We start from the raw sequence: 25,688 nt of genomic DNA, 5'->3' as shown, positions 1-25,688 counted from the left end.
TGGCAGAATGACTTTAAGACGTCATAAAAAAAAAAACACGCTGAAAAAGGTCTTTACATCGCCCAAGTCACGAAGACGCTGTTTGGTTAACACATCGTTTTATTACCTTTTTTCAATTCCGAAGCAAAGCGATCAATAGAGTAAGGTTCGGAAAGATGCGTCATTGGAGTGTATTTTTATTAAAAATAAAGTTTCTTTATTCGAATTAACCTTTGCCTCACTCATAGCACACTCTGTGCACGCACGTTCCAAGCAAATACTCCTGAAAAAGATTTAAAGTGAAAATTTCAATTATATGTTTCCATGGTTGAAAACGATTGTCCAAACTGTGATGTACACATTCTAAAATTATGTTTACACAAAAAGCTAAAATTAAAGGATCACTCACGGTTTCTGGGAAACCACTCGATTTTTAATCGTCACGATTTATGAGTCACTCGATAAACGATTTTCAACGAGACTCGTTTGTTCGAGAGAATCGAAGCGAGTCAAAGCGAGGCTCGTTTCACGAAACGAGACTCGTTCTAAAATTATGTTTACACAAAAAGATAAAATTAAACATATTTTTACTTTTTAAGCTAATAAATAATAAAGAGCTGATAGATTTTCAGCGGGTAAGTGATCAGTTTCTTCAATTTGCTACGACGTAGCTCACCTAATGTTAAGAACCGCAAGACCCAAATGAGAACATTAACAAAGAGGGAAACAAGATAAAGTGATAAAGTATTTTCCATTGTGTAAATTTATAGAGAAGTTTTAATGGAATTAACTTCACTCCGCGAATCACCGTTCGTTTTCCAACTTTGTAGACAAAACAAATTTGAGCGTCTCCAATAGGGTTCTTTAATCCCACGATCCTGAATAAAAAAATTTTTTTCTCATTTCCGTAATCCCAACGGTTTATGCCAGCCAATTCCGATCCCGATCATACAGTTTTGTCTTACTCCATTTCTAAACTTGGGAGGCCCATTTCGGTAGGAGATAATTTTCTCAACCAGCATTGATCCGTTGAAGTCTATGGTCACCGTAAGGCGTAGGTTTACCTCTTTTCATCAAAATAATGATATATTTTATTTTAGAAGTTTTTGAAGTTTTGCAGGAATAACGTACGCTAGTCAAGGTAAAGACTTCCTTCCGTTAAACTTCGATCACGGACGAACGTGTTAATACGGACAGGTTGGTATCAAAGAAACGAATGAGAATGTCAACAAGTGCATAGGACACAAAAGATGACGGCCGCAATCTCATAGTTTCATAAGAAGGGAGATAAAGAAAACTTCATTGAACACAATTCTGCTGTTGAAGCGAATACATCTTGGGAGGCGGGAACCTCTTCCGAGATGAAAATCAGCTTCTAGTTCCAAAGATGGACTGTCACCATCATCACACGGGGAATCGTACTCTAATATTCCATCTTCCTCTTCGGCTTGTTTCCCGCTGTTTTCTTGCTGCTCCTCGAAGTCAAAGCGTTCGAGAGTGACCGGTTTGCTCGGCTAAATTTCTCTCTAATAGAGGTACTTATGGGAGAGTTCCAACTCTTTCCGTCTTTGTTTCCTGTCTGAAAGGGCACTGACGCTCTGCTACAACAAATGTTTACGCCCAGTCCCTCATTTTCTGTATGCTCTGTGGTGTCACCTTTAGAGGTGGTAACGGTTGAATTGCTGGGCATATATATAGGCATATAGGCTGGGCATATAAAGACATAATTCTGAGACTTGCTGGAGGCTTCTCAAGGCCGTTAAGCATTTCAACTGACGCAGCAGTCATAGATACCTTGCTACCCTGCGGGACATTGAGGATTTTTGGTTAATTGGCAACTTCGCTTCTGATATACTTTTCATTGCCGCGCAATAATTGAAGAGTGTCGCAGAACAGCCCGACCGCCTCCTGAATGCTAGAGAGCCTGTTCGCCTGGTGCTTTTCGTGGACTGAGAAGATCAATTTCTTCATAAATTCTCGTCAACGGACATCCCGGTTCTCAGTTCGTTGAAGTGATTATTTCCCAAATCCCGCTCATCAAAATCGCCGATTCCCGTGCCCCGTTTGTAAAAACAATCCCGCATCTCGCTCCGTTTTTACTTTAAATTCCCGGATCCCTGACTTTAAATAAGCCCAATTACGGATCCCGAAAATCCTATTGGGTACCCCCACATTTGTTTCTCTTCATTCCAGAACTGCACCACTTGTGTCAGGTTTGTTTGACTCCCGCCAGACTGAGCTGTTTTAAAATCACGTAACTTAAGATATTACTAATAACTGGAAGTAGGTTCTCGTCCCATTGAAACATTTAAAATTCTAGTATTTACAATTAAGCAACTTTGATCCAAGAATTTTGCTTACAAGGAAGAGACCTCTAGTCGCCATAAACTTACAGCTGCGCAACATTTCATTGTTTGAACTGAGTACAACAGAAAGGAGGGTAAAAGTAACAAAATGTAAAATATCAAAATGGTCCGATACAAGATCTTGCGAGGTTTCCAAGACTAAGAACAAAGGGAGAACCTCTTTTTCAGTGTGAAATACTACCCATTACATACTGCATTAACATGATCTGTGTGGCTTTGATACTGGCTTTCGCACGATAAGGGGAACTGTTACAATATATCACAACCTTTTTTGACCTCTATAGCCCTAAATAGAATCTAATGGGGGTTTTTTCAAAGCGATGGATATCCAGTGTCCTTAAATACTCAGCCAAGAAATTTCTACACACAAAAAAGGTGGGTTTTAATACGATATGACTGCTAAGATATAAAGTAAGATACTTCTTATTGTCACGGTAAAACAATTACAATCATGTTTTCCAATCCAAACGATCGGAAGACATGATTATGAAATGTTCTGTCTCGCACATAAAATTGTCTCAATGCTGGCACAAAGCAAGTACTATAAAACGTCAAAAGCTGTTATAACCTTCTTTCAAGGTGACTACGTGCAAAATCCTGACTTGAAGGGGTAAGTTGGTTCAACAGCCGTTAATCCTTTTTGCCTTCACTTCTACTTCAGTTAGCGAGGACAAATGATATCTCATTTAAGGTCATAAAAGTCATTGTGACCCCAATTAACAGATCTTTTATCAACTAGTCTGATTTGGGCATATTGACCAATGAACTCTTTTACGTTCCAGCTCTTATGGTACGTAGTCTCCGAACAGTTACCTGACTCATTTCTGACAACCTTAATGTAATGACACAAACACAAAATCTTTTTCAAAATCCCATGTTTCGATCGATGCTGACGTAGGTAGCATGACTGTATTAAAAGGAATTTTTTGTGTCGCCATCAGTTCTAATATGGCATTGCGTGTGTTGATTGCAATGGATTGCACTTAAAAAATGCGGTATAAGTTTCGCAATTTTGAAAAGCTAAATCTCAGAAACGTTGATCAATCTACCTAAGCTATTTCCATAACATAATTTCTGTAACTTCGATACTGGTGTTTAATTACAGAAAACTATTGCAGTATTTTGGAAAATGACTTCAATCTGTAATCCTGAACAAAATCTATCAGGAAATTTTTACAGCTATGAGTTTTTCAAAGTGAACATTGAGTGTTCATAAAGACCTTCAACAGAAATTACAATAATAAAGAGGCATTTTAATATGATATGATTGCTAGCATCTACAGCAAAGACTTTCATTTTGTCGCGGTAATCCAATATAATAAGTGGATGATATGATTATAGCATTTTCTGCCACGCGCATAAAATTTTTCATAATACTTTTCTACTGTTCCTATAAACAGAGTGAGTGTGTCTATCTATACTGGCACAAAGCAAGTGTTATACAAAAGAACTATACAATATCAAAAGCTGTTGACCCTTACTGTATAGTCACAAGGTGACTATCTGTAAAAACCTGAAAAACGCTTATCCTTTGTGCCCTTACTTTCCCTTCAGTTGTTTTCCCCTAAATGGTGAGGGCAAATGATATCTCCTCTAAGGTCATCAAAATTAATGTGAACCCAAGCACCAGATCTTCTATCAACTAGTCTGACTTGCGCGTATCGTCCAATGAATTCTTTTACATCTCAGCTCTTACGATAGAATGTCTCGTAACAGTTGCCTGTCTCATTTCTGACAACCTGAATGTAACAACAAACATATCAAATAGTTTTAAACCTTTGTTTCGATGAATGCTGATATATCTATCATGACTGTATCATACATTTACTCAAATTAAGAGCAACCTCTTTCTACTTGAAATCAAGACATTACAGCATTGAATGTGCTGATTGCAATGTTCAAATAAAGTGTGCCAGACGCGAGTTCTCTTAAGGAAATTAAAAATGAGCTATTTATAGGGCAAAAATATATTTGAAAAGTAAAAACCGAACGTTCTCAACATTATCATTTTCATGGACACCATCCTGATGATGATCTAATGTCGAAAACGTTTGGCTTTCCTATTTAAAATATATTTTTTTCCTTCTAAATAGCTTATTGTAAACCTAAACCAATCTCATGGATATCACGAAGCTCAAAATGGTTTCGCAATTTTGAAAGATCAAACCTCTGATACTTTGATAAATCAACTCAGGTTGTTTCAAAGTAATCAAACGAAACATGATGGTCAAAGAGAATAATCTCACCTGATTGTTGACAATAAGCTCCGCACGAATATCACTTATGGTACATCCTCCACCGATGAGAAACGAGATATCTCTGCCAACGATACGGAAACAAGGAGAAATGAGCGTTCCCTGGGGTGGATCGGCCCCATCTGGGTGCTGTCCTGCCGGAGCATCGTTCTCGCTGGGTCGATTCTCAGCCCCCCCTATCCACCAGTCCCCTTGTTGCTGGGCGCTTTCTCTGTTGCGAGCTGCTGGATTGTAACCAAATGTTGGTTGATGAATGAAAGCTCTGCCTGTCATTTCCCATTCGCCGATTCCATCTTCAAAGTCAAAGCTGCAGGCTACGTTAAAAACTAAAAAAGAAAAAGAAAAAAAACCCCGAAATTGCCATCCCCAGAATATCCTATGGTTACATTCAGAATTGAGTCCACTTTACAGTTTTGTATTCAATTACCACTATCGCAGTATGCACCAGTGAACCCTGAAGGACATTTAAAACGAAATCCTTTATCAGTGTATCCAGCTTGACAAGTGCCATTGTTGAAACAGGGACTACTGGTGCATGGATTCTGATCAAGAAAAAATGATGCGTATTATAAATATCCATGGTTAGTTATAACTTATTCTCAAAGGAACACTGTCTTGCTGGAGCGATGACTTCTTCATGCTTTTTGATCAATTGAAGACCAGAATCAATTACACTTTGTTAATCATTAAACCAGAAAATCGATCAATCGAGTTACTGAATATTTTGTCTGGTTGAGTAGTGGTTGATTATTTTTTTTAGAATGGCTCCTATTCTTTTTAGCCACGGGTTCATTGATTTTTCTCTTTTTAACATTGTACAGATAACACCACTGGTGTAACTTAGCTTTGGTATTTTACCTTGTTAAGGTGATTCCTAATTTCCTTAAGTATTCATTACCAATTTCTGTTTCGAGAACTACTGCACAAAAGATAGGTCACGAAAGAGATATGATGAGCCAATGTAACCCCATTCATAATTGTCCGCCGTCTGAAAAAAGTCACTTTACCTCGATGCTGAAATGGGAATAATCTTGTTAACTCTGAAAGGCGGATGAGCCTGGACTTTCGCCCGAAGCATTGTTTAACTCACAAATGTAGTTCCCTCCTTGCGAAGGCCCCAAATTTATGGACACACAATTGGGCTCCGTATAGCACAGTACTTTACAGTTCGCTTGGTGGGGTATCTGGATAAGCCTGATTAAGTGCCCCTTCAAGACTTTGTTCTTTATAGGTTCTTTGAAAACAATAGATCGACATTCTTCACCTGTTCAATATTTAAATAACAAAAGAGAGTGAAATGATGAAGTTGAAGTACGGTTTAGGAAAAGAGGTTTCAATTGCAGGGTAATATCCCCAAAAAGTCAATTTGCCGCTAGATCATGGTTTCCTGTTGGTTTTTTTCTTTTTCTTTCTTTCCTTCTTTCTTTTGTTTGTTTGTTTGTTTTTTTGTACTGTGTGAGAGCTTTCCTTGCTACGGCATCCTAAGAGATTGAAAGTTCTGCTTCAGTTTTTTCGCCAAAAAAAGATTTTGCCTCAGTGGGTATCTCTGTAATTTTACCGTTAGATTTTGAATGTACGCCGAAGCAAGTTGTGAGATCCCGAGGCGAGTAACCCGTCAGAGAGGAACGCAAATAATTTACGTCTTTTTTTAAATCGACCCCAATGTATATGAACTACTATTGGAAATTGGTCATTGCGTCAGATTGCGTCAACCGCGGCACAAATGGGTATTTTGCAAGAATTCCAGTTGACAGAGTTCGATAGAACTCTCCTGTGACCAGACATAGCCAGTCCATCACTTGCAAAGTTCTATTTTAGCTGGGGTATTCAAACTATGAAAAAAAATTGAACGAATATCAGCAAAACAAATTCAAAACTTCGTCGACTTACCTGCGGAACATTTTGAGGAAAACGAAATAATCATACCGCTATGAAAGAGAAAGCTTAAAAGTAAAACGGAAGCCTCCGTACTCAGCCTGCACGTTTCCGCCATTCGTTTGTGTTCTAGAAGAAAGATTACCAGTCACGCGCTGAAACAACAGTTTACATCATTTTAACAACAACCAATCCTGTCCTGCCGAAGGCAAAAAATTGTTGTGAATTTAAAGTTGGCTTGTTCAACAGAATGTTCTCAAGGAGATGTTCGTGCTGATATTAATAGCTAAGACAGGTGCTCCTTAAATGGTGGATTACGCACAACACTGATCACAAAGATGTCAGCGGGGACCATTCATTAATTATTCAGCCAATGACACGAATGCAGTGAGTCAACACTTTTATTGCCTTCAGAATAGTTCAATACGAGCAAACCGTTTTTCAAAGTCTTTAGAATTTGTTTATCGGTGACATTTTTAACCACTCGAGCGATTGTTTTCTAGACATTTTATTCAGGCTTCTAGCCATTCCTCCTCAATTTTACATCAAAACAGGTGAAAAGAAAGGTCCCGAATCTTTAAAGAGGAAATTAAAGCTCTGTTTTGTTATAAAGCACGCAGGAAGCGGCTAGAGCACGAGAGAAGTGTAGGGAGAAACACTCGACAACGTCTCGTGTTTCTCCCCACTTCTTGAGTGCTCTAGCCGCTTCCTAAGTGCATTATAACAGAACAGAGCACAGTCAAGGCTCTATTCTCTATTTTTTTATAATAAAGAATCCATTAAATTCCCCGAGTATTACTTTCAATTTTCAAAACAAATTTTATTCCCAAAGCGAACAACAGTGTCGTCAGCATGCTCTATACTCTCATAAAGCATGCTACAATAAGCCAATCAGAATCCCTGTTAGAATGGTTCAAATAATCTGATTGGCTGTACAAGACTAAAGCTGTCAAAAGTGTCAAACCATCAAAGTTCAAAAACCACCTAAGTTCACATTCTGCGATAGTTTACAAACTAAAATAGTTCGGCAGGTCGAATTTAACACTTTTGCCCGAAGTTTTTAAGTCTCTAATACAGAATCTTGAAGTGAAATGTTCAGTGAACTTCAGCCGAATTATGGCTCATAAAAACACGCGAGTTTTTTCACATGACAAGGTAGAAAACAAACTGTTCAAGGCGAGTGTATTTTGAATGAACGACAGCCGAATTCACCGGAACATGAAGATCGCTCGGGATGACAGCACGGCAAAACTCGGCTGCAGTGACTCATGTGACTTTCCATTCAACGCATCGGAAGGGATATCAGAGAAAGCTCTTATTTTTTACTCGATGGGCGGCCGATGTAGTTACTGAGGCTTGCTTTACTGTGATGACCGGAGATCGCCATGATAAGCGAGCCGCGATAGACTTCAGCATAATCATATTCGAGCAGACACCGTCATGATTAGAATGAATTTTAACAGCTATGCCAGTTTGGTTATATTTTTCATCATTTCTGTTTTGTTCAGTTTTGTATTTGAACACTGAACTTTACATACTATACGAGTGTATAGTATGGAGGAGGGCCATTATGAAAACTACTGGCTGACCAGTAATCAATGTCTTTACCCTCGTTAAATAAAGTTATTACTTACTTACTTTACTTACTTACTAGCTGTGTTTGATTTTTATTTCCGTACGTAAGCTTGCAATCTAACTGAGCGTGAAAATCTTTAAAACTCGGAATGTCTATTTTGTTTTTCCTTTGAGGATTTTCGTTTCTGCTCACGTTTCTGCTCACGTAAATTACGGCGCCTAGTAATTTTACAAACCTTTGTTTGGTTCTTCTATTGCTACTTGCCGGCTCGCTTGTTCCGAAATTTCACTTTCAATTATCGGAAAAAAGCTAAAAAGAAGTCCCGGAAAAGGTCGAACTTAGTACATGTTGGCAGATGGCGTGACAGCTTTAGCTCAACTCTCATAGAGCACGCTCTTTCAACCAATGACAGCGCCATATGACAACCAATGACAGCGCCATATGTGTATATATATATATATATATATATATATATATATGTATGTATGTATGTATGTATATATATATATATATATATATTATATATATATATATATATGTATGTATGTATGTATGTATGTATATATATATATATATATATATATATATATATACATATATGCAATTGAATTCAGTCCCCTACCTTACTGAAAGTCTAGTCTGACAGCTTGAGCCATTGTTTTTTGATAAACTGTAATGATTGCAAATTAGCCTCATATTCATAATATTTTCATTGTGAATTGTAAATAATATCACCTGGTGAATGACAATTTGCCTTTAAACTGTTTGTGATCGCTGTAAATTAAAGATAATACCAGAACACCATTACTTTAAACAGGTTGATAAAAAGTTCACTATAGCCCCTTATCAAATAGGAAAACCTATCAGCCGTCTTTAAGTATAGTGCGTCCATAATATGGGTTCCAGTTTCGCTTTTCCAAGCATCCCTTAATAAATGTCAATAAATGATAACCCTTATTAGCATCTTCATAAGTGACGAGTGAATTCAATACCTGCCCCCTTAAATGACCCGAGCAACGTTTTGATGGTGCCGAGACTTTTTCTAAAGGGTTTTATATAGATTCCTCTTTATTGGCCGATAATTATCCATTTAAAGATTGAAAATAAGCTTCATGAACGGTTTATTATTAAGATTTATGAGATGGCGCGTATGAACCTAAATATTCCGAACAGGTGGAATATCAAATTCATAATTCGAGCTCAAGAGAGAACAGTGAACAGAAGTCCAACAATCTTTTCTAACTCATACTTCTTCGGTTTCTAGCAAAAAACTTGGATTAAATTTTTAGAATTATGACCGTGTTCGAGCAATGTGATAAATTCCTCTTAAACGGCACCTTATTACTGAAGAAATGTAAAATGATTGCCGTGTTTACATAGCCTGATGTGGAGTGGCTTCCAACTTATCGAGTGTTCTCCCATCCTCCCAAGTGTTTACATCAGGCTATGTAAACACGGAAACTATTTAACATTTCTTTTATAAAGTAACTAATGAAAGAGAAACGAAAACCGTGTTTACATACGCTCATGTAAAATGGTTTTATGGCCAATCAGAGCGCGTGTACTATTTTAATCATTTTATAAATATACATAATACACCGACAGACTTGTGTAATAGTTTTTAATTATGTTTTAGTACAGTCTGGCTCCGAATGCTTTGTTTGATCGAAACGACGTCAGATATGTGGTCTCTCCTTGGGAGATCGAGCTCCAACTAGGGTAGAATAACAAGAAACCAAAACTCACCGTTCCCAACATGGACGTGCTGATTGACGAAAGACAACTGGAGCGAAAAATGTTGCCGCAAAAGAAAAGTTGAAGTTAAACAGACAGCCAATTTCGTATTACAGGAAGTAGAGAGAATCGTCTTTGACCTCGTTTCCAATTTAACCAATAACATAATTTCGAGTGCAGTTTTGTGTCAATAAGCACCAATAAATTTTACTAGGACAACATAATTGCAGAAGCCGGGAGGGTGGGTGCAATTTAAAAGCTTTGCTTATTTTCACGAAATTGAACGAAAAGTGTTGCTATAACTTGGTAATTATTCCCTTGAAAAAAGCATCACAGAAAACCAAGCAGACGAAATTTTGGCAGTGAAGGCACAGTTTGTAATTTGCACTCGCTTTACAACGTTGTTCACGTTTTACAAAAAATGGACTTGTTTTCAGCCAATCAGAAGCGCGTAATTTTTTTCCTGTATCTTATTACTCACGTGGCAGAATGACCTTATCTCATAGTGACTAGCGGGTCTTTCTTCGTTTAAGACGTCATAAAAAAACAGACGCTGAAAAAGGTCTTTACATGGTCCAAGTCACGAGGACACCGTTTGGTTCACCCATCGTTTTATTACATTTTTCAATTCCGAAGCAAAGTGATCAATAGAATAAGGTTCGGAAAGATGAGTCATTGTAAAGGGACGACCTCATGAAACAGAAGAATACAAGTCCAAAGTGTCGATGTTTTGATGTGCATTTTTATTAAGAATAAAGTTTCTGTATTCAAATCAACCTTTGCCTCACTCATAGCACACTCTGCACGCACGTTCCGATTAAATATTCCTGAATAAGATTTAAAATGAAAATTTCAATTATATGTTTCCATGGTTAAAACTGACGGACCAAACTGTGATGTATACTTTCTAAAATTATGCTTACACAAAAAAGACAAAATTAAATCTATATGCTTTGAAATTTTTTGAAGCTAATGAATAATAAAGTGCTGATAGATTTTCAGCGGGTAAGTGATCAGTTTCTACAATTTGCTACGGCGTAGCTTATCTAATAGGGACCGTAAGCAGTCAGGACGGCAACGCCAAGGATGACTTCGTTTAAAAAATTAATTTCTGCTTTTAATTAGAATTTCAAAAATGGCTGCATTTGTTTACCATCTCATACGGCGCCATACCGTCAACTTCAGCATAAACTATAAAATAAGTATTGAGTTCCAAATGGAAATTAAAATAATTTGCCATCGCGGTTTCGGTTCGCAGACGACGCAAATTGTAGTGATTTCACGTTGTTGTTTACTTGGGACGGCTAAGAAATGTACAAAGTTTAAAACGCACGTGTTGAGCTATTGTTCTGCCAACTAGATCTTTTGTTTTCCTATGTCCTCGTTGCCGTCGCCGTTGTGGTTTGCTTAAGGTCCTTATTTTAAAGTCACATAACGTAAGATATTACAAACTGGAAGTAGGCTCTCGTCCCATGGAAACAATTAGACCTGTAGTATTTACAATTTGGCAACTTTGATCAAAGATCTCTGCTTACAAGGAAGAGACCTCTAGTCGCCATAAACTTACAGCTGTTCAACAATTTATTGGTTGAACTGAGTACAACAGAAAAGACGTTCAAGTAGCACAGTGTAAGAAATTAAAATGGCCTGATAAAAAATTTTTGCCAGGTTTCCAAGACTAAGAGCAAAGGAGAAACCTCGTTTTTTAACAAAGAAATAAAAAACGCACTGGGTACATTGTTGGGTTATATAAGCACGCGGGAATTTTTACGAAGACGAGAGAAGTATGGAGAAGAACGAGCCGAAAGCGAGAGCCTCTCGTACTTCTCGAGTGTTCTTAAAAAATTTTCAAGTGCTTATATAACTCAACAATGCTCCAGGAACAAGTTTTTTTATTTCTTTTATAAAATGTATCGTGAATTGCGTGCTCGTACCGATGACGTAGGCTGCGTGCACTGTATCTCAACAGTGCACTCGTGTGACGTAAGGCGCGTGCTCTATGGAAATACAATGAACTCGTTCTGACCAATCACGGCTCGCGCATTTCTTTGAAAATTTTATAACGTGAAATACCACCCATTACACACTACATAAACATGATCTTTGCGGCTTTAATACTGGCCTTCACATGATATGGGGAACTATTGCACTATATTGTAACCTATTTTGACCTCTGTAGCCCTAAATAGAATCTACTAGGAGTTTATGACAGCAATGGATATCCAGTGTCCTTGAGGACTTACCACAGAAATTTCTGCACATCGAAAAAAGGTGAGTTTTAAAACGATATGCTGCAAGCATTAGGAGAAAGAGACTTCTTATTGTCGCGGTAAACCAAGACATGATTGTTACATTCGCACATAAAATTGTCTCGATGCTGGCACAATGTAAGTACTATACAACGTCAAAAGCTGTTGTAACCTACTTCCGAGGTGACTATTTGCAAAACCCTGACTTGAAGGGTAAGTTAGTTTCAACAGCCACTAATTCTTTTTGCCCTTACTTCTGCCTCAGTTAGCGAAGACAAATGATATCTCCTTTAAGGCCATCAAAGTTAATGTAACCCAACTAACAGATCTCTTATAAACTAGTCTGACTTGAGCGTGTTGACCAATTAAATCTTCTACGTTGCTGCTCTTACGGTTCATACTCTCTGAACAGTTACCTGTCTCATTTCTGACAACCTTAATGTAATAACAAAAAAAACTTTTATACCCTTGTTTCGATCACTGCTGACGTAGGTAACATGACTGTATTGAAAGGAATTTTTTGTGTCGCAATCAATTCTAATATGGCACCGCGTGTACTGATTGCAATGGATTGCAATTCAAAAATGCAATAAAAGTTTGGCAATTTTGAAAAACCAAATCTCAGATACGTTACGTTGATCAGTCTACCTTGGCTGTTTCAATAACACGATATCTGTAACTTCGATACTGGTCTTTGGGGAAAACTATTGAGCTATTTTGGGACCTGTTTTGGAAGCTTACTCGAAAATGACTTCAATCTGTAATCCTGAACAAAATCTACCGGGAGTTTTTATAGCCATGGACTTTTCAAAGTAAATACATTGAGTGTTCATGCCTTCAACAGAAATTTCAGCAAAAAAGAAGCATTCTAAGATGATATGGTTACTAGCATCTACAACAAAAGACTTTCATTTTTAATAACGTCGCGGTAATACAAAATAATAAGTGGATGATATGTATAACATATTCTGCCACGCGCATAAAATTGTTTCATAATACTTTTCAACTGTTCCTATAAACAGAGTGAGTGTGCCTATCGATGCTAACACAAAGCAAGTGCTCCTCAAAAGAACCATGCAACATCAAAAGCTATTAAACCTTACTGTATAGTCACAAGGTGACTATCCGTAAAAACCTGAAAAACGCTTATCCATTGCGCACTTACTTTCCCTTCAGTTGTCTTTATCTAAATAGTGAGGGCAAATGATATCTCCTTTAAGGTCATCAAAGTTGATGTGACCCCAACAACAATTCTTCTCATCAACTAGTCTGACTTGGGCGTATTGACCAATGAATTCTTTTACGTCCCAGCTCTTACGATACATTGTCTCTTTACAGTTCCCTGTTTCTTTTCTGACAACCTGCATGTAACCACAAACATAGCAAACAGTTTTAAACCTTTGTTTCGATCAATGCTGACATATATATATTGACTGTATCATACATCAATTCAAATAAAGAGCAACCTCTTTCTATTGAAATCAAGACATTACCGCATTGAATGTGCTGATTACAATGTTCAAAGAAAGTGTGCCAGACGCGAGTTCTCTTAAGGAAATTCAAAATGAGCTATTTATAGGGCAAAAATATATTTGAAAAGCAAAAACTGAACGTTTTCAACATTATCATTTTCAGGAACACCATTATTTATCCTGATGATGATCTAATGTCGAAAACGTTTGGCTTTCCTTTTCTAAATATATTTTTTTTTCCTTGTAAATAGCTTATTGTAAACCTAAACGAATCTCATGGATATCACGGAGCTCAAAATGGTTTCGCAATTTTGAAAGACCAAATCTCTGATGCTTTGATAAATCTACCCAGGCTGTTTCAAAATAATCAAATGAAACATAATGGTCAAAGAGAATAATCTCACCTGATTGTTGACAATAAGCTCCGCACGAATATCACTTATGCTGCATCCTCCACCGATGAGAAACGAGATATCTCTGCCAACGATACGGAAACAAGGAGAAATGAGAGTTCCCAGGGGGGTGTCGGCAGAGTCTGTGTGTTGCCTTCCTGCTGGATCGCTCTCGCTGGGTCGTTTCTCAGCCCCCCCTATCCACCAGTCCCCTTGCTGCTGGGCGCTTTCTCTGCCGCGTTCTATTGGATTGTCGCCAAATGTTGGCTGGTAAATGAAAGCTCTGCCTGTCATTTCCCATCCGCCGATTCCATCTTCAAAGTCAAAGCTGCAGGCTACATTAAAAACAAAAAAAGGAAAAGAAAAAAAAAAATGAAATTGTCATCCCCAGAATATCTTATGGTTAAATTCGGTCCACTCTACAGTTTTGCACTCAATTACCTTTATCGCAGTATGCGCCAGTGAACCCTGAAGGACATTTACAACGAAATCCTTTATCAGTGTATCCAGCTTGACATGTGCCTTTGTTGAAACAGGGACTGCTGCTGCATGGATTCTAATCAAGACAAAATGACTGCGTATTATAAATATGTATGGTTAGTTATTAATTATTCTCAAAGGAACAGTCTTGCTGGAGTGATAACTTCCTCAGGCTTTTTGATCAATTGAAAACTAGAATCAGTTAAACTTGTTGATCATTAAACCAGAAAATCGATCTGAATCGATTTACTGGATATTTTGTTGGTCGAGTAGTGGTTGATTTATTAAGAATAGCTCCCATTCTCAGTAATTCCTAATCTTCCTTAAGTGTTTATTACCAATCTCTGTTTGGAGAACTACCATACAAAAGATAGGTCACCTAAGAGATATGATGGGCCAATCTTACCTCATTCATTTCCGTATTGGTACTATCGGTTTACAGTACATTTTGCGGTAGTTTTTAAACGAGCGTTTAAAAAGAAACACTTGGACGATAGGTAGAGAGTATGGAACAATAGATACTTAATGTATGGTCCTTAGGGAAACATTTATTTTTGTTTTCCTGAGAGTCCTGATGTTTCCCGAGACGAAGGGGGAACATCAGGACTCGAGGGAAAACAAAACTAACTAGTTTCCCGAGTGACCATGCACTACATGACAGGACGGAAAATGCGTGCACTGTAAGTACCTCCCGTTGTCCCATACAAAGCCTTAGAAAACTTTTCTAAGGCTTTGTATGGGACAACGGGAGGTACTTACAGTGCACGCGTTTTCCGTCCTGTCATGGTGCTTTGCTATATATTTAGACTTTCCCTTAAATAATCATATGGCAAAAACATGTGGTTGTGTTCGACGTGCGGGCAACTGCGCAATTGTATCCTGGTCGAGATACATTAGAATGTGATCGGGGCACGTGACCAAGAATCAACCAATCACAGTGCTCGCTTTATTGAATGACAGTCTAGCTATATAACAATGTAATTTATCACCTTTGGAAAAATCGCTTGATCTCATACGAAATCGAGTGTATGAGGTTTCTCGTGATGCACCGTGCGATACTAATGGATCACCCTAATTCGATGCAAGGATTGCAAGGCCAGCTTAAGAAGTAATCTGACAAAATTACAATAACTGTCCGCCGTTTGAAATAAGTCTCTTTACCTCGATGCTTAAATGGCTATAATCTTGTTTTCTCTGAAGGATGGATGAGCCTGGACTTTCGTCCGAAGCATTGTTTAACTCACAAATGTAGTTCCCTCCTTGCGAAGGCCCCAAATTTATGGACACACAGTTGGGCTCCATAAAGCACAGTGCATTGCAGTTCTCTTGGTGGGGTACCTCTACAAGCCTGATTAAGTGCCTCTCTATGACTTTGTCCTGTATTGGTTCTTTGAAAACAATGGATCGACATTCTTCACCTGTTTAGTATTCAAAGAACAAAACAGAATGAAATGATGAAGTTAATGTACTTTCCTGGTTTAGAGAAAGAAGTTTCAATGGCAGGAAAATATCCCAAAAAGTTAATTTGCCTCGTGAGACGCTGGATCATGGTCTTCTGTGCTTTTCTTTTTTTTTTTTTTCTTTTTTTTTTTTGTTTTTTATTTTTGTACTGTGACAGTTATCTCTGCTACGGTATCTTAGGAGATAGAAAGGTCTTCTCAGTTTTCACTTAAGAAAGATTTTGCCTCAACGGGTATCTCTGTAAGATTTTGAACGTAAACAGAAGCAAGTTGTGAGAACCAGAGGCAAGTTTCCCGTCAGAGAGGAAAGCAAATAATTTACAACTCTTTGAAAATCGATCCCATTATAAATGAAGTACTATTAGAAATTTTATCATTGCGTCAGATTTCGCCAACCGCGGCGCAAATGGGTATTTTTTAAGAAATTCTAATCGACAATAATCTCGATAGAACTCTCCTGTGACTAGACATAGCCGGCCATCCTTTGCAAATTAAAATGAAGTTGTATTTTAGAGGAGGTATTCAGACTATGGAATAAACTAAACGAATATTAGCAAAACAAATTCAAAAACTTTGTCGACTTACCTGCGAAACATCCAGAGGATAACGGAATAATCATACCGCTATGAAAGAGAAAGCTTAAAAGTAAAACGGAAGCTTCCATACTCAGCCTGCACGTTTCCACCGTTCGCTTGTGTTCTAGAATAAAAGATTTCCAGTCACGCATTGAAATAACAGTTTACATCATTTTAACAACAGCCAGTCTGTCTGCCCAGCTAAAGGCGGAAAATTGTTGCGGATTTAAATGCTTTTTCGTACATGTTGGCAAAACTTGAAGAGACTCCAGTTGTTTTGTTCAACAGAATGTTTTTAAGAAGATGTTCGAACTGTCGTGAATGGCTAAGACAGGTGCTACTTTAACGGTTGTGGATTATGTATGATGCGGGTAACAAAAGACGCCAGCGGGGACCATTCATGAACTATTCAGCCAATCACATCAATGCAATGAGCAAAACACATTTATTGCCTTCAGAATAGTTCCATTCAAGCAAACCGTTATTCGACGTCTTTAGAATCCGAGAACGCTATTTTCTGTCATCTTTACAGCGTGAGAGGTAGGATATCAAGCTCATCTGCAACTGTGTCTAGCAATACGGAATCATTTTAACAAAACATATAATCATTTGGCATGATGACATACAACAAAGCTGAATACGTCCGGTTATTAATTAATAAAATTAAAGAGTAAGCTTCTATTTCAATGCAACTGAATGGCGAAGATTGCCTACTATTCAACAGGAACGTTTTATTTCAATGACAATTTTGGCACAGGCTTATTTTTTAACGAAATTTTGTAAAATACTAAAGTATCTAATTAATGACGCAACATGAAGTCAATTCGATGACAAAACGTTGGCAGTTAAGTTATTCATAATCACGAACTTGTCAAGTCGATAAACGGAAAATTAATGTGAGGTATGTGTCTCGCAGCGTTTTACGTGAGGCCACATTTCGTTTACTGTGAGATTAGTTTGTATGTAAATTAAACGTCACTCTTCTGATTGCGGAAGCAACTCATGTTCTCTGCTTCAACGAGCCATACTGATAAGCGTTATGAGCGTATACACTCTCATTGTTATTTTCAACCCTCCCTCATCAAGCATATTAATTTGCATAGATGTTTGTATAATCTAGCGCACGACATTCCTTATTGTATTGGTTTTACAGAACCATAACCAATATTCATGGTTCAATAAAGCCGTTAGAAAACATCTCTTGACAATTTAATGTCTTCGGTTACCTGAGGAACGATTTCCTAATTTCATGATGGACTTGAAAATTAACGTCGATCGGTAGAAGACGAGCTAAATTAGACGAATCCGTTTGCCTTCAAGGTATCCAATGTAAATGAACTACTTTTGAAATGAAATGAGAGTTTACTCGCGAAATTGCGTTGCTGAAAACGGAGTGAACCTTAATTGTTGGCGAATAATCTAACAATCTAACAAGCTAACCATCGCTCTGACGAAGGGCTAACGCTCGGAAAGTCAGCCTTTCAAACTCTTTACGGTCGCCAATTTACGTTATCAACTCAGTTGATAATACCCTGAAGTTTAAAACTGGAAATTGATAACATATATGCTTGTAAAAACTTGTAAAAGGAAGACAAATCCGCCTTTTTTAAAGATTTTGATGGGCCTTCATCCGGGTGTCTTTCTCCAAGGCAAAATAAAATTTCTATAAAACAGAACGAGATTCTTGATATGACCAGAGTTTGGTACTCACAAAACAGATTCTATCAAAAACAGATGTAGAGGAATTATCTTACAATTTTCTAAAGGTTTACAGATTAATACATAATAACATGATTGCATGACTAAAAGTAAAAAAAAACCGCTACCAGGCAAATGGTCTCGATAATAAGTAAATTATATTTTATTTCACATTTGTATTATTCCGCCTCGTCTTCTTAAATCTTTTCGATCAAACATTTGTCAGACAGGTGGACAAATGACATCCCCTCTGAGGTCATCAAAGTTAATGTGAGCCCAGTCAGCTGATCTCTCGTCAACTAATCTGACTTGAGCGTATTGACCAATGAACTCCTCAACGTCCCAGCTCTTACGGTACATCGTCTCCGAACAGTTTTTTTTTTCTTAGTTCTGACAACCTAACAACGAACGATTGAAAAAGGTTTAAGACGTTAGCGACAGAATAAAGTTATGGTCTCTTAGGAGTCTCTGGATTAAGTGGCTTAGTACTCTTTTGCCTCTTTTAACAGATACGATTATATTTGTAAGAACAGGCAACAGAAAAACAAAACCTTTACTCCATTTTTTCTATTGTTTTCAAAATTATCTTTTAACTTATTGTTTTTTTTGTTAATATTATCATCGTCATCGACATGATTCTTGCCTTCATGCTATAGTTGTATACTAACTTTGCATCATTGCTCCCGAATAAAAAAGACAGGAAGGGAAATATTGCAACACATAACGCAATCAGAGTCTTACCTTGTTTTTTTTAACAATAAGTTCCGCGCGGATTTCATTTAGCTCGCAGCCCCCACCAATAAGAAACGAGATGTTATGGCCAACGATCTGAAAGCAGGGGGAAGTTAGAGTGCCTTGGGGTAAATCCGCATTCGGTGGTTGTTTTCCGGGCGGTGCGCTTTCCTTTGGTCGATATTCAGCTCCCCCTATCCACCAGTTCCCTTGCTGCTGGGCGCTTTTTCTGTTGCGTGCCTTTGGATTGTCGCCAAATGTTGGCTGGTAAATGAAAGCTGTGCCTGTCATTTCCCATCCACCGATTCCATCTTCAAAGTCTAAGCTGCAGGCTACATTAAAAACAAAAAAAGGAAAAAAAACGGAAATTTTATCCCTCAGAATACCCTATGGTTACATTCCGTATTGGGTCCACTTTACAGTTTGTACTCAATTACTTTTATTGCAGTATGCACCAGTGAACTCTGAAGGACATTTGCAACGAAATCCTTTATCGGTGTATCCAGCTTGACAAGTGCCATCGTTGTAACAGGGATTGCTGCTGCAAGGATTCTGTCAGGAAAAAAATGGATTGTGTCTTGTAAATAGCTATGCGTACTTCACATAATCGTCCATTTCTTTATTTTAAAGCTACTGTAACAGTGCGTTATATCTGGACCATTTACTTACAACCAATCAATCCTCCAATATGCAGCAATGTGCAATATTGATCGTTTAATAGATAAGCTGTTGAATCGCCTGATTGATCAGCGATTGACTATTCTGTAGAAATCACCTCATAGGCTTTCTTAACTTTTTGTCCACACTGTGGTTACGTCACGACTAAAAAGAACGCCTTAAATAATTTTCTTGGCCATATGAAATCAGTCCGAAGTACCTCTATAGCAACGTAGATATGACCCTCTTTACTTTGTAGGACAGACGAGCTTTCATTTCCTCCCGTAGCATTGTTCAACTCACAAATGTAATTCCCTCCTCGAGTAGTAGGTCGAACATTAATGGACACACAGTTAGGCTCCAGAAAACAAATCACTCTACAGCTTCCCTCATGAGGAACCTCCACACTCCTGATTTCGTGTCCTTGCATGACTCTGTCTTGTTCTGGTTGATTCCAAACAATGTGGCGGCATCCGTCATCTTTTTCAGCAAATACCAAATCAGTGTGGAGAAAAGGTATCCATATCATTGTTCACCTTTTGGTTTTGGATCGCATACGCAGCAAAAGGAGCAAAGCACGCAGGGAAAAACTTTTCCTCGTAATTTTTTTAATCATTTTATATATTATTCACTTTTCTCGATTTATTGATTGCTTATTTAACCTTGCTAGGCTTTGTAAAACACTAGCAAGTAATTTAGTGTCAACAACTGAGTTTAAAACGTAAGTTAGCCACCGTAAAGGGTAAAAAAGCTGACGTTTCGAGCGTTAGCCCTTCGTCAGAGCGATTGGAGGAATTGTGGGTTGTGTGTGGGTTTATGTGCAAGAAGTGGAACTACGCAATTGGTGGGAATATGGTGACAAGAAAACAGGAATAAATTAATTAAATTAATTAATTAATTTAATTAACGATTTAAATTAGTCGCGAAGGGAGAATCCGAGAATCCGAGAACACCTTCGCGACGTGGAAAGAAATGACAAGGACGCATCCAAACCAAGTCGCTACAGACTTTAATCTTCCTAATCATTCTAAACAGCATATAGCAGTCTGCGGCCTTTCCTTAAATCTAGGCAGTTCGGAAAGCCGTAAAACTCTAGAACAACAATTTATCTTCCAAATCGACACACTTAATCCCCACGGAATCAACGAGCGCTTTTCATTCAACTAATTTATTCCTGTTTTCTCGTCACCATGTTCCAATCACTGGCGTAGCTCCAGTTTCTGCATATAAACCCACACACAAACCACAATTACATTAATCGCTCTGGCGAAGGGCTAACGCTAGAAACGTTCGCTTTTTTACCCTTTACGGTGGTTAATTTACGTTTTCAACTCAGCTGTTAACACTAAATTACCTGCTATACTCTCCCACCGACGCAACACCACGATTTCTTTAGAAACTTACCCCTTTATTCATTTATAAAACACTAGCTGTCTTTCTGAAGTTATGTGAAGCGGTAATTCGTGTTTCATGAGCTGAAGATTTATGCTCAGAAACTCCAGTTTACTTTCTTTTTGTTCCAATATTGATGCGATGGATAACCAAGACAGTTTAAAGCTCTTTACTTGTGAGATAAGTGATTGTTTGGCGACTATTTTGGATTTGCGCCCCCTCGACCCAATTTCCGCGCTGCCAGGGCCAGAAAATCACTTTTTCTCCCGGGAGGAGACCCTTAAAAAGACGTTTTTACCAAACTCTTTTGGCATCAGAAGTGAGGGCTGGTGATCTTTGATTGACATTTCATGGTCTCCGCCCCCTTGGTCCAATTCCTGCGCCGCCTGGACAGTTGGGATGTAACTCAGTGAGCATACAATCTCTTAGCAAATTTTCATTCCTTCCTAAAGAAACTTATTTTACCTGAACAACCACCACCATCTCCAACTGATGCTTCCTTGCAACTACAACCATAAGAGCCATTTGTGTTTACACAGGTCGCATTCACACCACAAATGATGCTGGAATTTGCGCACTCGTCAATATCTAAAGAAAAAAGATAACGTAAGCTAAGGGAAAGCAATTTAAAGGTTGATAAAGGATAATTTACTCCTGGCAATACTTAGACTACATGTTAATTTAATTCTGACGAGAAATACTGACGACTCTATCAGTATTAGTTGTTTCTATATCGCTGCCAGTGCCCTTGGGCATTTTGAAGCGAATCCTGTCTTCTGATTGGCTACCTGAGAGGGTAAATTGGGCCCATCCTACCCGCTCGGGATTGCACGGTTTAATTCTGCGCAAGAAAGAAAATTGCTCGGAGCGAACTTACAGAGGAGGTCGTAAGTTACGGACAGTGTCAGCGACGGAGTCGCAAAAAGCGGTAGAAGACGGTCAAAGGAAAGAAAACTCGTGGGTTTATTGAGCTATAAAAGCAGTTGGTTCTCTTTCTCATCTCTTAAAATAAACAAGTATTTCTTGATTCTTAATAAAGCGAAATATTTTTGCTATGTGATAAATCTTTTATTGGCCACACTTGTTCGGTCAAGATGGCTGAATATTGGTTAGGTTCTGTTTTAAGCGTTTTTAAGGACCGAGACAAAAAAATTACAAGAGCAACTGGTGTTGATGCAGTTGGCATTCGCGTCACAAAGGTGGCTGCCTTTCCTGCCTCAGCGTTAGACCTCGTTCGTCAATGATATCCACTCTTGTGGAGAATAGAACTCCCTCGGACATCATAAGTCTCAAGTCTCAAGAAAAGTGTCTTATCCAATTAGGTGAGCAAAGGTTTGCGTGAGAGAAGTATAGGAAAGAGCCTCGCAGCCGATGCTCGGCAGATATTCTTACCAACCACAGAGAAGTTTTTGGTCGGCGGGCTTAATGACCGAGATGAAAGGTCACAATATAGGAAATTAGAGAATGGCCACTTTGCGTTTCTATATAACCCAGACAATAAATGAACGGAGGGAAGATAAAAGAGAGACAAGGTTGACATTTTCCGAGGAGCAGAGAAAGCGACGAGGACAAACGAAATGAAATAATGAAGAATTTGGTATCTCTGACCAGGATAGACACTCAGCTCAATCTTTGGAAGAAAAGCTTTCAGGAAATCCAAAACGGGGAAGCAACCAAGAAAATTTTCGGATTCGACTGACAAAATGCCAGTTCCTAACCCTAAACAGCGGTTAAAACGAAGTAAGTTCATCATACCTGTACATATATGTCCAGTTCCATTGTATCCCTCCTTACATGTGCATTTATACGAACCATAAGTGTTTGAATAGTTTGCATTCACGTCACAGAGCAAGATATCACTCTTACATTCATCGATGTCTGGGAGATAAATGGTAAATAATGAAAGAATAGATGAAATAGAAAGTAACAGAAAAAAACAAAAAATTAAAAAATAATAATCTTTGACAGGTATAGGTTGAGATAAAATGAAATAGGCTAACCTCCAGTCCCCAAGTTCATATCGCAAAACATCAACTCTGTCTTTCCATTACCAGTTGGATTCAGCCAGTACTTGTTGCTTGTGGCATCTTTTCCCTCACTTGCCTTTATTTCTTGGCAAGACATTGCTGGTAATTCCAGAATGGAACCCAGAGGTGCTGCAACACATAATAGATTACAAAATTAATTCGTAGGATAACTACTAAGATAATTTACAAAAATTTTTTTCTCGAAAAAGGTCAGGATGGGAATAAATATTTAACATAATGAGAGATAGTAAATTTTGAGCTCGGTAAGGAAATAGAGAAAGATGTTTTTCGTCCTGTCACGAGCGTGGGACAAAGAAAAAGTTCTGAGTTCCCATTAGGAATGGAACCTCAGACCTTCGGTTTCCGCGCTTCGATACTCTACCACTGAGCCACAGAGACTCTTAGGTGGGCGTGGCCCATTACGAAGTTCATACATGACGCGCGTCCTGCATACTGCTAGAATGTCGACAGCGTCATGTTTTTGTAAATAGAATAAGAGAGATGATAGGTAATTTTTTTCTTTGTCCCACGCTCGTGACAAGACGAAAAACATCTTCCTCTATGTGCATAGATGTATCTAACTCACTGAAATGTGGTGGAATATTTCATTTGAATTTTTCTTACCTTACTCTGAAAGCGAAGGGTAAAACGATAATTGTAGCATGTTAAAAACATTGGAAAAATACTATCAAATATAAAAACATCAAAGGTAAATATCATTTATGAATAACTTAACGTTTCCACGAATTCAACCTACCTTTTTTCCCACTTTCATTTCTCTCATTTAAGCATCAGAACTAACATTTTTTTCAAACGTGTTAAAACACAGAAGCAGTAAGATAAGTTTATCGGAAAAATCTAATTCAACAGTTTCCTTGAAAATTAAATTTGTTAAAAAACTGTAAATGTCCTAAAGAAGCACCTATCAGGGTTGCTCACAGTGACACTATGAAAACACAGAAACTTTAAAGCAAAACACGATGAAAAAATTAAAACAACATTTTGAAGTTAAAATTTGAACCCATGCATTGTAGTCTTCCAAAAACTTTTCTCGTGAGGGGCGTAAGCGATCACGCGAACAGAGCCGGAAAAACTTGCATGAGCTGGCTTACGGTCCGGCGTGGTGCAAGAGGGTAAAATTGTCAGCCAGAAGAAGAACGACAGTCTTAGGATTAAACGCTCCTTGTCTGAATTCGGTCGCGCTGGACCGGAAAACACTTTGCTCTCGGCCATAACGTGCGAACGAGAAGGCCTTCTCACTACATCAGCAACTACATACTGCGCTCTAAAATATAATTTAGGAGTAAATTTTCCTCGTAAACATTCTTTAGCTTAAAACATACCTATTTTGAAGAGACCGATTTTCTATTTGGCCGCGTATATTGATAATAATATGAATTCACATGGGCGATTAAACTTTGAAACTATTCCATTCCAGTTTAATCTCGAGTCGGCTGATTCATCTATCATATTTTGAAGCTATGCTAAACTTTTTTTCTATGATTTGTGTCGCTGTCATTCGTTTCGTGCTACTAGATTTCAGCACTACTCGCTTTTCTTCATAATTTTGTAAAGGATAATTTGGAAATCGTCGTTGTTTTCCCCTTGTTTTCTGAATGTTCTTCTCAATTGTGACAGTACATCTCTTTTGAACAACCCCTTCTCAGAGTTGAAATGCATTTTGAACGGAATTATCAGGAGTTATGGCGAAACCATGTAGAAACCAAGCGACCCAACGATAGAGTTGTTTACGATGAGTTCCTATTTATCCGTGAAAGAATGAAATTAACTTAAACTAGTCACCAAAAAAACGGTTAGACTTTGGAATAAGACTTCGTTCCTGTTTTATTTATTTATTTATTTTCGTTTTTGTTTTATTTAATTTTTTTTAATACATTAAGTCGTTCAAGACTGAATCAAATTAATAGATTTAGAAAGCCGTGCCGAAATCAAGTCGATTGTCATTTTATTTCTAGGCGAGAGCATGACCTTCTTGCCTTAGTTTACACCGGCGCTGATCAAAAATTTCAAACATAAAAAAGTGTATACCTGAACTATTCCCAATTTTATTTCATCTCTGACTTCAACTGGCAGAAAAGTTTTCAATCACGGTAAAAACGACAATAACAACAAATAACACTGAATAATACAGTACGTAACCGTCGTGATATTTAGTTTTGATAAACTTCAACATGAAGCAAGTTTAATTTATTGATGAATTGATTCATGATAAATAATGTCGAAATAGAGTCGTGTCCAGACTATCCTACTAAATGACGTTCCCGTCCTCTTGCTAAATCACTCTAATATGCACGCAGCCTACGTCATCGGTAAGAGCGCGCGCAATTCACGAGGCATTCTTTTAAAAGAAATAAAAAAACTCCTCAAGCATTGTTGAGTTATATAAGCACTCGAGAAGTGCGAGAGGCTCTCGCCTTCGGTTCGTGCTCCTCCGCACTTTTCTCGTGTTGTTAAAAATTCCCGCCTGATTATATAACTCAAAAATGCACTCGGCGCGCTTTTTATTTCTTTAATAATTCACTTCAAAAAAGCATTAAAAAAATCATATAAGACGACAAAAAACGGACGCTAAAAAATGTCTTTACATGGTCCAGGTCACGAAGACACCATTTGGTTTACCCATCGTTTTATTATATTTTTCCAATGCCGAAGCAAAGCTATCAATGGGGTAAGGTTTGGAAAGATTTCATTGTAAAGGGATGAAATAATGAAATAGAAGAATAAAAGTCCTAAGTTTCGATGTTTTGG

At 38.0% G+C, this 25,688-nt stretch overlaps 4 protein-coding genes across 5 annotated transcripts; all 4 read right to left on the bottom strand.

Annotated features, from left to right (window-relative positions):
- Nucleotides 1–2,702: 2,702 nt before the first annotated feature.
- LOC149040849 (uncharacterized) lies at nucleotides 2,703–6,800 on the bottom strand. The gene is made up of 3 exons (XM_089179952.1): nucleotides 6,491–6,800; nucleotides 4,592–5,864; nucleotides 2,703–4,084 (listed from the first exon to the last, which is right to left on the bottom strand). The coding sequence occupies exons 2-3, from the start codon at nucleotides 4,871–4,873 to the stop codon at nucleotides 4,031–4,033; spliced, it is 336 nt and encodes a 111-aa protein (XP_089036078.1). The 5' UTR covers nucleotides 4,874–5,864; nucleotides 6,491–6,800; the 3' UTR covers nucleotides 2,703–4,030.
- A 3,705-nt stretch (nucleotides 6,801–10,505) lies between these two features.
- On the bottom strand, nucleotides 10,506–16,797 carry LOC149040848 (uncharacterized). 2 transcript variants are annotated; one of them, XM_089179938.1, is made up of 6 exons: nucleotides 16,658–16,797; nucleotides 16,424–16,537; nucleotides 15,540–15,796; nucleotides 14,340–14,454; nucleotides 13,911–14,233; nucleotides 10,506–13,395 (listed from the first exon to the last, which is right to left on the bottom strand). In XM_089179938.1, exons 2-6 carry the CDS (start codon nucleotides 16,500–16,502, stop codon nucleotides 13,207–13,209), a joined length of 963 nt encoding a protein of 320 aa, XP_089036064.1. In that variant the 5' UTR covers nucleotides 16,503–16,537; nucleotides 16,658–16,797; the 3' UTR covers nucleotides 10,506–13,206. The 2 variants fall into 2 exon arrangements, with proteins under 2 accessions (XP_089036064.1, XP_089036063.1); XM_089179937.1 differs by having other exon boundaries at nucleotides 16,424–16,745.
- A 1,455-nt stretch (nucleotides 16,798–18,252) lies between these two features.
- On the bottom strand, nucleotides 18,253–19,259 carry LOC149040847 (uncharacterized). The gene is made up of 2 exons (XM_089179951.1): nucleotides 18,853–19,259; nucleotides 18,253–18,509 (listed from the first exon to the last, which is right to left on the bottom strand). Exons 1-2 carry the CDS (start codon nucleotides 19,132–19,134, stop codon nucleotides 18,411–18,413), a joined length of 381 nt encoding a protein of 126 aa, XP_089036077.1. The 5' UTR covers nucleotides 19,135–19,259; the 3' UTR covers nucleotides 18,253–18,410.
- A 258-nt stretch (nucleotides 19,260–19,517) lies between these two features.
- LOC149040846 (uncharacterized) lies at nucleotides 19,518–23,355 on the bottom strand. Its single transcript, XM_089214587.1, has 5 exons — nucleotides 23,274–23,355; nucleotides 22,893–23,048; nucleotides 22,648–22,770; nucleotides 21,358–21,480; nucleotides 19,518–19,980 (listed from the first exon to the last, which is right to left on the bottom strand). The coding sequence occupies exons 1-5, from the start codon at nucleotides 23,353–23,355 to the stop codon at nucleotides 19,655–19,657; spliced, it is 810 nt and encodes a 269-aa protein (XP_089070713.1). The 3' UTR covers nucleotides 19,518–19,654.
- Nucleotides 23,356–25,688: the final 2,333 nt, after the last annotated feature.

This window comes from Pocillopora damicornis, chromosome 8, assembly GCF_964200805.1.
Source record: "Pocillopora damicornis chromosome 8, jaPocDami1.2, whole genome shotgun sequence".
Taxonomy (NCBI): domain Eukaryota; kingdom Metazoa; phylum Cnidaria; class Anthozoa; order Scleractinia; family Pocilloporidae; genus Pocillopora; species Pocillopora damicornis.
This window is presented reverse-complemented; position numbering and strand designations above follow the sequence as displayed.